General features: G+C 37.6%; 2 protein-coding genes across 7 annotated transcripts in view; one reads left to right on the forward strand and one right to left on the reverse strand.

Moving 5' to 3' along the window:
- Positions 1-12895, forward strand: part of LOC110957620 (protein FAM83G) — a 216228-nt gene that overhangs the window by 152723 nt on the left and 50610 nt on the right. The gene's annotated exons all lie outside the window — the stretch shown is intronic.
- Positions 1-12895, reverse strand: part of LOC110958787 (suppressor of cytokine signaling 1-like) — a 31334-nt gene that overhangs the window by 5504 nt on the left and 12935 nt on the right. For 4 of the 6 annotated variants that reach the window (XM_022205486.2, XM_022205483.2, XM_022205484.2 and 1 more), the window contains 2 exons: positions 7049-7141; positions 902-5315 (listed from right to left, as the gene is read on the reverse strand). In XM_022205486.2, coding sequence (XP_022061178.2) covers positions 902-1159 — 258 coding nt within the window. In that variant the 5' untranslated portion in view covers positions 1160-5315; positions 7049-7141. Of the gene's footprint in view, positions 1-901; positions 5316-7048; positions 7142-12895 lie in introns of those variants that run through there. The other 2 variants (XM_022205482.2, XM_051951384.1) reach the window with 2 other exon arrangements.

A 12895-nucleotide genomic window follows, 5' to 3' on the forward strand; every position in this document is an offset into this window, starting at 1 on the left:
TTTTTAAAATAAAAAATCCCCAAATTTGACAGTGAAATTCACTGGATTTTGGCTGATTTTTTTCTGAATGTTCTTAAACAAATTTTTTTTAATTTGTTTTTTCCACCAAAAAATGTTCAAAATTTTCCTAAAAAACTTTTGAAAATGTGGAAGTTTTCACTGTGAAAATATATTTATTTTTTTCCACATTTTTGAAACTTTAAAACAGGTCAATTTGACCCGCAGAACAACAGGAGGGTTAAGAGTCTGGGTGTCATCCTCGATTCCTCATTTTCCTTCCAACCTCATATCAATAACATTACCCGGTCTGTATAATTCCATCTCTGCAAAATCAGTCGACTCCGGCCCTCCCTCACTACTTCCTTGTCCACGGCATTGTCACTTTCCGCATCGACTACTCTGACTCTCTCCTCTTCAGTCTCCCTCACAAATCCCTCCATAAACTTCAGCTGGTCCAGAGTTCAGCCGCTCACATTATCTCCAAAAGCCCCTCATTTCATCACATCACCCCCATCCTACAGCAGCTCCACTGGCTACCTGTCAAATCCAGAATTGAATTCAAAATCCTCCTGTATACATTTAAGGCCATCAACAACCTCGCCCCTCCCTATCTGTCCGATCTCCTTCACATCGTCTCCTCCACGGGCTCTCTCAGATCCTCTTCCTCCATGCACCTCACAGTGCCTCCACTCGCCTCAGCACCATGGGGAGCAGGGCTTTCAGCCACTCTGATCCCAAACTCTGGAACTCACTCCCACCAATCTGTCTCTCACCTGTTCAAGACTTGCATACTAGTACAGTTTTTCTCTGTTTTGTTGCATTTGTTCTTCTTGTAAAGTGATCTTGGGTGTCAAAAAAGGCAAGTAAAAAATAAAGTTTATTATTATTATTATTTACTGACCTGGCTCCAGGATTCGTTTCCTTCCTTCCTGAGTTTGCTCCAGAGCAGTAGATCCAGCTGCCTCTCTGTGGGCTCATGGCTCTCCGGCTGAACTCTCTCTGGGCTCGGCGCTGCCTCGGGCTCCGTCGGCTCCTCCGGGGCTTGACTTTGGTTCTCGGCGGCGTGGTTCGGCTTCTGGCTCTGTACTACTGTTCTACTAAGATTGTCTCTGACCATCCTACAAAAGAGAATCCTCGTCCTGATCGCCTGTTGCACCATTTCCTCCGCTCAGATCCTCCATCGCTGCCTCCTCCCTGATCGATCATCTGCTGCTCGGTCCTCTTTCCATGTTGTTCAGATTTCAATCCAGGTTTATTGGCATGTGCACAGACTGGATCTATAAAGATAAGCAACCATAGTCCATTAAACTTGACCTCAAAACTGAAGCGAGATGTTATTTACAACTCTTCCAGATTGATCAACAAGATGTAACACTGATCTATTACCGCTCTTCCTGTGTAATAACATCCTGTTTAACGCTGCTCTTTTCCACTAACAGTGTTTTTTACTGCAATAACAGAATTGTGGGTATATCATCCTTAATGTTGAAAAGATTTTTCTTGGTTTTCAATTCAGTTTTCCTTTGATTTGAACTTTTTTAATTGTAACTATCTAGTTATTCTTAGTTCTTTCATAATGATTTGCTTATTTCATGAATTAATTGTTTTATTCTTCTACTTTAAATGGCTTTAAAATGGAATTTGTGAATCAAGTCACAATTTTGTTTGAAATTTATACTGTATTTTATGTTATACTTAACATTTTTCCCTTTCTTCGATAAAAGATTGCCTTGCTATGAACATTTAACTTCATAGATCTCTATGATTTCACTAAATATTACAACAGACTTGCAGTTTTCCTTGAAATTCTGTTCAACTCACTATTAATCATTTTAAGGTAAAAATGTTCTTTTGCATAATTTAGCTTCTTGCTGCTGCTATTATCACTCACAGCTCAGAATTTGTCTCCTTTTTTCCAAATATAAATCAAAGATTTTTCTTTAAACTTTCCCCTGCGTTAACTTCACATATTATCCATTTTATTCTTCTGCTTTGAATGGCTTTAAAATAGAATTCGTGCATCAAGTTGCATTTTTTAAAAACTTTATACAGTATTGTATGTTATATTTAACACTTTTTACATTTTAATCTGTAAAAGGGTTCATTTTATGAGTATTCCAGTTAATAGATTGTTATGATTTCACTAAATATTTAAAAAAAATATGAGTTTCTCTTTAAGTGATGGATTTTTTCAAGGTAAAAATATTCTTTTTCTTAAAGTGATGTAATTCTTTAGCTTCTTGTTGTTGCTATTATCACTCACAGTCTCAGAACCTATTAAGTCTTTCAAATATAAATCAAAAACTCTTCTTTCTTTAAATCTGTCACTTTCCCCTACATTAATTTCATGTATTGTTTGTTTTACTCTTCTGCTTTTAATGGCTATAAAATGGAATTCGTGCACCAAGTTACAGTTTTGTTAGAAAATGTGACATTAAACTAAAATTGACATTTGCTGCACATATTGAAGTTTTTTTGTTTGTTTGTTTTCTGTACATTTTAAAATGCATCACATCCTAAATTTGCAGCTGAAAGTGGGTCAACGTGATCGCAGGCTGCATAATAATGCACTAATTCCACTACAGGATTTGATTTTCTTGGCGAAAAATTTGTATTGAATATTAAAAATATTAAAACACTGGCATAACAAATGTCCAATCAATCTCTAGTTTCTGCTGACAAACATGCAAAACAATCTTTTGAGAGGAAGAGCTCTAGGACAGTAAAGCCTCAGAATTAAAAGTTCAGTGGTTGAACTGAAACTTATCGTTTGATTTTATCTTTATCTTGCAGAATTTGAAGTCATAAGTCTGACAATAAAACACAATAAATCTTCGTTACTCATCAATCACAACGAAGGGCGGATGTTGATAACAGAACACTTTCACTTTCAAAATGTGGCTTTCCTCTTTATCGCAGTGGAAAAACTCTGTCCAGAGAAAAGTCACTTCACAGAAATCATTGAAGCAGCGCACAATGTTCGTATGTAAAAGTTGTAAAACAAAATTAGACCCTATGAGGATTTAAATCTTAATATTAAGTGCTGTTGGTGTACAAGTACAATCAGAATATTTATTTGTTTTTAATGCCTTGAATTTGCTTTATTTTGCTTTTTGACAAACAGCTCAATCTTATTGACAAAACCCTGAACATGACATGAACTCTTCTGATCCCTTCTTCTGTATTTATTTGTTGACCACCTATAATATGTTTGGAACTCCTGCATCTTCCTCACAAAATGCAAGAATGCAATTTGCCCATATATTAATGCAGTGATATATTGCGAGTTAATTACACAAGTTTAGAACTCAAGCGAACTGAACTTAAGCTTTAACCTTAAGTTCAGTGTTTGCTCGTAGCTGCGCTGTTGATCTAAATTCTTAAATTAGATCTGGAGGTGAGAAATGTGTGAAGTAGGATTTGCTTAAATTTAGAGCCGGGGTGCCGGAGACAAAGAACAACACAACAAATCTGTTTTGCAGACAGCTGCAAAAGTTTTGAGAAAAAGCAGGCAAACAGTGAAAGAAAAATTGCATGATTATTCAAAAACAAGGCAATTATTTCTACATCTGAATGGCATATTCTTGTACATGAGGATTTTAAATGAGGCATGAAAATATGCTAATAACTCGGGGATGAGGAGGCTTAGTCAAACAGAAAAACATATTGATTAAAAATCCTGCTTTTAAACATCCTCATCATTTCAGCTTCAGTTTCTTAATTATGAGTTGATAGACTTGTATTTACATGCATTACTGCAATTAATTGTGCATTAATTACACCATTCAATGCAAAACCTACTCACTTGCAGCAGCAGCAGCAGCAGTTCAAGCTTTGGTGACCAGGAATGAGACTGTGGCAGCTGAAGGTCCTCGGCTCATCTGATCTGACTTTTTACTTTCGGTTTGTAAAAAGGCGGAGCTTCACTCTGCACAGTAACTGACGATGAGGAATTCATCGAAACATGCATACGCGCGCGCGCGCACACACACACGCACGCACGCGCACACACACACACACACACACACACACACACACACACACACACACACACACACACACACACACACAGATAACCACGTATTCAGGTGTTCGCCAGCTTTACTTTCGCTTTCGATTTCTTCCGTCAAATTCCCCTAAATCATGTGATCTACCGGCAGTGTGCGTGCATTTGTGTGCGCGCGTGTGTGTGTGTGTATGTAGTGTGTGTAGTATGTTGTAGACCTTACTTATTTTTAACATTTTAGTGCTTTCACAGCTTAATAACGTACAGCTGCACAGTAACCCGCTGCATGAATATTAGGCCCAATGTTAAGTGATTAAAATGCATTTCAGGATTTTGAGTAGAAATAATGTTTTAGGGGTTTTTGTCAAAAAAACTGCACAAGAAACACACATAAAGAAAAACATTAACGATGATGCCATTTTAAAAAAAATTACTGGATGCTTTGAGAGAGAGACCACGGTAATAGACAAAAGACAGTCTTTATTAGTCTTCATTAACCGTCTTTTAACATTACTGTTAATGTACGCTTTGAGAACGGATCTGTAGCCTTACTAGCATTTTCCTTTATTCATTTCCTCATGTTCTAAAAGCTAAAACTCTCAAGAGTTTGTTTTTAGATTGCATCACGTCCCACTTATCTGCAGTTATGAGGAAAAGTCCACTTAATTTCTTCCTGTTGCACTAATGCAGAGTAATTTCCAGTAAGATATTTGCACTGTGTGCCGTGATCAGTTTTGCATTTTATTCTGCAGCTAGCCTCCTTTACAGCAATTAATGAGAAGCGAGCTGCTTCTGTTCCAGGGAGCTCGTTATTTTCATGTCCTGACAGGGTTTCTACTGAGTCACAGTTTAAAAACAAATCATACAAAGACTTCAACAGGTCAAGCTCAGATGTGATATTTCACAAATAGTAGAGGCTGAGTAGAGAGCATACAGAACGTAAAATAAAAATAACAGTGAGGTTTCTTTAGCAGCAGATGGACGCCATGTTGCGAAACAGTTCCACTGCGGACAGCATGCTCGGTGCTGCCATGGCAACCAACGTAACTCCTCATAATATCACCAAATAATGATCAGACAGGAACAGAGAAAGCATTTATTAACAAATCTGAGCTGACAACTTTCTCACTCCAGAGGGTGTCGTGTTGTTTCCTTCACATCAGAAATAACTGCCGGTGAGAATAAATGTCACTGAGAGGCTGATCTTTCAGGCCGTGGAGGCGGACGTCTGCTTTTCTTCTCTGTTCTGTCTGTGCATCAAGAAGGCAGCTGCTGATACAACCAGGATCCCATAGGTAGCCAAGACATACTGCAAGAGAAAGACTGTGAGGATTTCATATGCAAAACCCGTACAAAACTGCATCTGGATATACACTGTTGGTCAAAAGTTTTAGAACACCCCAATTTTTACAGTTTTTTTAATTGAAATACAAGTAGTTCAAGTCCAGTGAATAGCTTGAAATGGTACAAAGGTAAGTAATGAACTGCCAGAGGTTGAAAAAAAGTAAGGTTACCTAAAACTGAAAAATAATGTACATTTCAGAATTATACAAAAAGGCCTTTTTCAGCAAACAACAAATGGGTTAACAACTTAAAGCTGTTCTACAAAGAAGGTTGATCAAGCCTTGAAGTTGGTGCTACTAAATCCTACAGGTGTCCCAACTTGTCTTTATTACTTTACAACCCCTTCTGTCGGCATAAAAGTAGTGTTGGAACACACCGTGGCACCACACCCTCGAGATCATTATTTGAACAGAAAGTAGTGTGTTGCTATAAAAATGGTGAGGAAAAGGCAATTAAATAGAAGCAATACAGACCATCATAACACTTAAAATGTGGGTCTTTTCTACAGAGAAACTGCAAAGAAAGTCAGTATCAGTGAGTGCAGTTTCCTTCACCATCAAAAGGCACTCAGGAACTGGAGGTAACTCTGACAGGAGGAGGTCTGGAAGATCCAAAGCCACAACAGAATCAGAAGATAAGTTTCTGAGGGTCAACAGCTTGGTGATAGGAGCTCACAGGACAACAGCTTCAAGCACAGCTTAACAGTGGTTGTAGTAAGAAGTCTCAGTTTCAACTGTAAAGAGACGAGTTGGAGCTGTAGGTTTGACAGGTCAAGCTGCAGCAAGAAAACCGTTGCTAAGACGTCAGAATGAGAAAAAGAGGCTTGGGCCATGAAACACCCAATGGATTACTGACGACTGGAAGAAAGCATTGTGGACTGATAAACCTTAGTATTACATTTTTGGTTCAACACGCAGGACTTTTGTACGCCGTCGATAGACGAAAGGATGGTTCCTCAGTGCGTGACATCAACTGTCAAACATGGAGGAGGAAGCGTGATGGTCTGGGGCTGCTTTGTTGGATCCAGGGTCGGTGACTTGTACAGAGGGAGAGGAACCCTGAACCAAAATGGCTACCACAGCATTCTGCAGTGACATGCAGTACCCTCTGGTCAGGGGTTCATCCTACAGCAAGATAAGGACCCAAAACGTAAGTCCAAGCTATGCCAGAACTATCTTAGGAAAAGCAAGCAAGATGGTAAGCTTGAAAACACGGAGTGGCCAGTACAGTCTCAGACTTAAACCCCATGGAGCTGGTTTGGGATGAACTGGAGATAAGAGTGAAAGCAAAACAACCTACAAGTGCCACACATTTATGGGAACTTCTGCTAGCTAACTTCTGCTAACTTCTGTTGGAAGAACTTTCTGAAGAATATTTGATTTCCACTGTGGAAAGAAAGCCACAAGTGTGTTCAGCTGTTATATCTGCCAAAGGTGGTACTTTGATGAATCAAAAGTTTCGGATACATTTTGGTTTCGAAATAGATTTTTTTTTTTTAATTCCACTTGTTTATTTTGTCTCCGCTTTCATTTCAGAGTATAATGAGGCACGAAAATGCATAATTTCCAATTAAAAAATGGTGTTCTAAAATTTTTGACCAGAAGTGTATACGTGTGTGTGTGTGTGTGTGTGTGTGTGTGTGTGTGTGTGTGTGTGTGTGTGTGTGTGTGTGTGTGTGTGTGTGTGTGCATCATGTACATTTCGGCGACCCTGCGTTGTGTAGCTGTTAAAGTACTTCCTCCAACCGGTCAGTTCTGCAGCAGACGGGGTCTCGACGCCGAACAGCTGCTTCTGAATCACACCACACACACGCGCACACACACAGAAACATAAAGTAAGAGGAAGCAGCAATATATTTACATATTGTAAATGAAACCCCAAAAACCACAGTGTCGCAGTGCAAAAGACATTCAACATGAATTAAAAAGGCATGCAAGGTAAAGTGTAGTAAACAGTGAAAAAACAAACCCCAGAACTAATTAAAACATTCATAAACACTGCAGACAACCGAGAGTTATGCAAAACGCTTGTTCTCGTCAGAACGAATGTGAAAGCAACTGGTTAACTAATGGTAATGTGTGCTGACATTATCAGCAACAACAATAACCTACTTATAGTGGTATTCCTTGTAATTAAGATCCTTACTTCCTCTCAGAGAGATAGACAAAACTGAAAGTTACACGACAAATACCTGAGAAACGTCTTGACAGTGACAGATGAGTTAGATACTTGGACATGTTGAAAGAAGCATGATGAGGCACAAACCGGTTTGTGGTCATGTGAGACTCATTCAAACCATCTGAATTAGATTAAACTGAATTATTCGGCTGTCTCGGTCTCCACAGTTAAAGCTCAAAGATGAAACCCCTTAAAGATTCTGAAAGCTTTTCTTCTGATGCACACACTAAGATGATTAGCAAAAATAGCTCCAACAGAAATCCATCAAAAACACTTGCCAAAGAATTCATTTAACCTCTATTTACCCACCAGACGTCATTTAAAGAAAGAAACCCAAAGAGATGCTGACAGAGAAAAGACATGAGAACAGTGTTAAACATTGAAACTATTTATAAAACAATGTGGAAATTCCTGAAAGCTTGCTGTTTTCTGCAGATAAATTAAGCTACTCAAACGTCAAACAAAATAAAATTATGTGAGAATTGAAAGTAAAGCTTGGGTTTAAAGACAAATTGCATTCGAGCCCAGCAGGTGAGTAATGGTGCAAATATGTAGAGCTCATCACTACAGGCCAAACATTTGGAAGCAACTTCAACTTTCTGTTCACGATGCCTTCCTTAAACACCAGTAGGAATTCTATGGATTTTGGGATGTATTTACTACATGATCAGACTTTGTTTTCACTGATACGCACCATTTTCCTCAATTTGCCCTTAGGTATAATACACTGAAGTTAGCAGACAAATGTTGAATAAATGTTAACCAAAGAAAAGAAGGGCTTAGTTTTAGGGTTGAGTAGACATAAAAGAGTCACAATTTCAGTGCAAAAGTAAAAAAAAAACAAATAACAGTTTGAATTATTCACTGGAGCTCTTTGGCTTTTGAGAGTTTACACACAAAAATCCCATTAAAGTTCAGCTGTGTACATATCTCTATAACTAAAACCGAAATGACTGGAAAGAAACAGCCGAGTACAGAAACAAGAGTACAGATACAAATACATGATCATTACAGTAAAAATGGATTCTGATGAGTCACTATACAATAATCATGTTTATTTTGTTGCAGCGTACGTAAATGAGACTATGATTGTTTTTGTACAAATCTCATCTTGCTTCCAAATTTCTGGCTTGTAGTCAACCAGAACTCATTCATTTCCATCTAAACCTTTATCGACTTGAATGTGTTTGTGAAACTCCACCTTGGATTTTGACGTGCTAATATCTAACAACTGCAGCGGATTTCAGAAAAACCATGCAGCGAGCCGAGAAGTAATAACAGCTGACTGGCTAACAGGCTGTTCTGTTACTCTACTGTGTTGATGGTCAAATTTTGAAATATGTAATTATAAAGAAATTAGTTTAGCCAGTTTATCACATGCTAGATGTTTAATGTGCATAATGCGTTATGGTTCATGTGTATTTAAACATTTTTAGAAACTAGCAAAATGATTTTATTTTCACACTATCATCCTGCATTTTTTCCTGCATATTTTGACAAAAAAAGTCGAAAATATATCAACTGCAGCACTCAGAGTTTAACAGTTCAAGATAAAATTATGAATCAAATAAAATGCCTAAAATAATTTTTCAAGTTTGAATCAAAACCACCTCCAAAAAGCTGCTGGTATTTTTTTAGACCTGTGCAATGCACTTTCACTTCCCACTGATCGAGTGTTTTACAAAGACGAAGCCATTACTGCCCACCTCTCTTTTAGCATCTTGTTTCGGTTAAATAGATGTTTGGTGAATACAGCTTCTGTTGCAGTCACGCTAAATGTGCATGTTCCATAAAACTGGACCGTAAAACCTTTTGCAGTGAAATTTTCATCCATGTGTAAAGAAATAATTTCCTTGAGATGGACACCAGAGAGCATAGTCTGTAATGTATGAATTATGGGCACCGAATAAAGCTGTATGGAAACAAGGCCCTCAAGTGGACCAATGTCGTAAAAACTAAGCTAGCACCAGGAGATGGCTAGCTAAACTTAGCATGAAGACTAGAAAGGTGAGAAACAGCTAGTTTGGTTTTTACAGAAAAATAATCTGCCTCTCTGCACCTCTGAAGCTCAGAAATTTGGGCTTGTTACTGCATAAGGAGAAAAATACGGCATAAAAATGACCAGTCATTATGCTAAGCTAAGTGTCTCGGGCTTGTTTTACACACTTTTTGTGCTAGGTCCAATCTCCTGGCTCAAATCAAAAGAAAATTCAAAAACCTTTTGCACTTAGAAAATGAAACTGTTGTCCTCTTGCGTTGTCTTTTTTTTTAAATTCAAATGCACCAAATTCCATGAAATGAAACATTTGTCTAGAATATCTGGTTTACAGGAAGCAAAGGGGAAATGTGAGAATTCATGTGAAGAGGGAAATAGTTTCCACTGTGAACAATAGGTCTACAGCACAGTGCTGACGAAGCTGCTCTGCCCAGTAATGCTGGTTCTCCTGCTGCTAATATTAGGAGGGAAGTGAGGAAATTCTTTTTTTTCTTAAATCTTAATACAGATTTAGCAACATTAAACCACATGACTGGCTGGAGAGGTGATGGATTGGAAGCTGACTGGTTGAATCACTTACAAACAGCACCTGTGCTCAAATTTATTCCTGATTTAATTAAAAATCTTGCAAGAATGACTCCATTATAATCTATTTTCCACTCTTTTTAAAAATAAATTAAGTAAAATTTGTCCTCACTCAGTGAACTGCTATGATTCAACATATGTTGTGAGTTGGTAGTACATAAGTAAAATTAGACTGAACTTAAATGAAACTGGCTTCAGTGACATTTTATGTGCCAAACCACACTGTTGCCATAACAAAATTAAAAAGGGGGATTTTTACAGCAGTTTACAGCAGAATGAGTGAGTACACCCATTTGCAGTATCATTTAAATGTCAAATGATTCAAAGGTTTATCACCTGGCAGTGATCTGATCATTTCTACATTCAACGGTTGCTCTGGTGTAAAATGAAAAAGTGATTTGAGTGATTATATCAACAATACAGAACCCACAAAAGGAACTCAATGCATTGCTGAGATTCAAATCTTTTATTCCTTCAATACTTTATACGTGAACTTGTATATTTGATGACAGACTCAGCCTTAATCGGCGTGCATGACACCTGAGGTTCTGCCTTTCTTTAGCTTCTTGTAGCTACTTTTTTCAACCCCAAAGGTGTAAAAACCATCTTGTGTGATTTTGTCAATGTGTTTTGGATCATTGTAAAACTGGAATATTTGTTTTCTGCAGACTGGGAGATGTCTGCAGAAAATAGACATCTCTCAATATTTTGGTTAACCAAAGATATTCACTTCACTGTCAGGACTATGCGTTCTCTGTGGCAGTCAATATTTTCATTTATTCCATTTATGTAAGAATCAGTGCAATACCACTGGCATGTGCAATAATGTTCTTTCTATTTAGTACTTATGTATCTTGGTTAATTTTGGATATTTTTTATTTTGTACCACATTTCCTGGGGCTGCACAGTGGCTTATAGTGGTTATCACTTTCGCCTTGCAGCAAGAAGATCCACGGTTCAAATCCTGGGGTGGGCCTGGGATCTTTCTGCATGGAGTTTGCATGTTCTCCCTGTGCATGTGTGGGTTTTCTCCGGGTACTCCGGCTTCCTCCCACAGTCCAAAAACATGCTGAGGTGAATTGGTTACTCTAAATTGCCCATAGGTGTGAATGTGAGTGTGATTGTTTGTCTGTATATGTAGCCCTGCGACAGACTGGCGACCTGTCCAGGGTGTCCCCTGCCTTCGCCCGAGTCAGCTGGGATAGGCTCCAGCACCCCCCGCGACCCTAATGAGGATAAAGTGGTGTATAGAGAATGGATGGCCTACATTTCCTGAAGCAGCACTATCTTTGCTGCTGTAACTGTAAATTTCTTGACTGTGGGATAAATAAAGGCTTATCTTATCTTAGCTTATCTTAGTCCTGACCAGGTTCACATAAACATGCTAGAACCCAAGCTCAGAAAGCCCAACAACTTTACTTGACAATGAGAAGAATATTGATCATTTTCATTGTAAAAAGCTTCATTTTGCAATTTTGTCCAAGCATGTTTTTTTTCTTGGCATCCATACAAGTTGACGTTATGCAACATTCTTAAACTTTTATTTCCACCAAACCCCTGTGCAAAGTCTAAAGAACTTTGTTGCCGGGTCTATACCTCCTGATTACTGCTGCAAGTGATTTTTAGTTACTCATCTACCTTGCTGTATTATTTTCCAACTTCACAAAGCCTTACAATCAGATTTGTTAACTGCTCTGGTGATACTATCTTATGTGGAACCATGATACAGGCATTCAAATAGACACAACTCGTAAGTCCAAAGTTGAAAAAATTCAGGCAAAAATAAGAATAAGTACTAATTATAGCAATAACAGTATTGCACAGATTCCTTTAGAAACAGATATACTGACAGAAGTATTAATATTGCCCAGATTATTATCTATATTGCACATATTTTACGCATGTAGAAAAATAACAATATAGTTTATGTTATAATATTTATGTATACCTATGTAGCATTTATTGTAGTATATGAATGCCTGTGCAGTATATATTGTAGTACATGTATACCTGTGTAGTATATGTTGTAGTATATGTATACATATGCAATATATGTTGTAGTATATGTAAACCTATGTAGTATATAATGTAGTATTTGTATACCTATGTAGAAATAGTTGAGGTGTATGTATAGCTATGTAGAATATATTGTAGTATAAGTATACCTATTTAGTATACATTGTAGTATATGTATGCCTATGTAGAATATGTTTTAGTATATGTATACCTATGTAGCAATGGTTGAAGTATATGTATACCTATGTAGAATATGCTGTAGTATGCATATCCTGATGTAATATATGTTCCAGCAAGTACTTATTTCGGTAAATCAAACTTATTCCTGTGGCCTCTGTCTAAATGTGGTAAACTGACTGTCTGACGTGTAGAAAGCCAAAGTAAAACTACGACAACTTTCAGGTTCTGCTTTCACAATTATGAACCTTCATTCAACAGACATTTACAGTAAAGCTAATAAAACAAAAAAAACACACCATTTCCTATAACAGCTTAACAGAGACGGTGAGCTCATCAGCTACACTTTACGTAGCGTCATCTGGGTTGTATTTCAGGTGATTTAATCAAATAACAACTGCATTTTTGCACAATGTCCCTGAAATTTAGCTTAAAATCTACCTCATTATTTATGACATTGTGACTTTTTTTTCTAATTTTCTATTACGTGTTTTAAAGTGTTGTTCTTTATCATGTCTGCTGCACACTCACACTGACTGTATGTGACAAATGACAATTCTTGAATCTTTAGAGGTAATCAAGGTGATAATTAG

The sequence above is a fragment of the Acanthochromis polyacanthus genome, chromosome 7, assembly GCF_021347895.1.
Source record: "Acanthochromis polyacanthus isolate Apoly-LR-REF ecotype Palm Island chromosome 7, KAUST_Apoly_ChrSc, whole genome shotgun sequence".
Lineage (NCBI taxonomy): Eukaryota > Metazoa > Chordata > Actinopteri > Pomacentridae > Acanthochromis > Acanthochromis polyacanthus.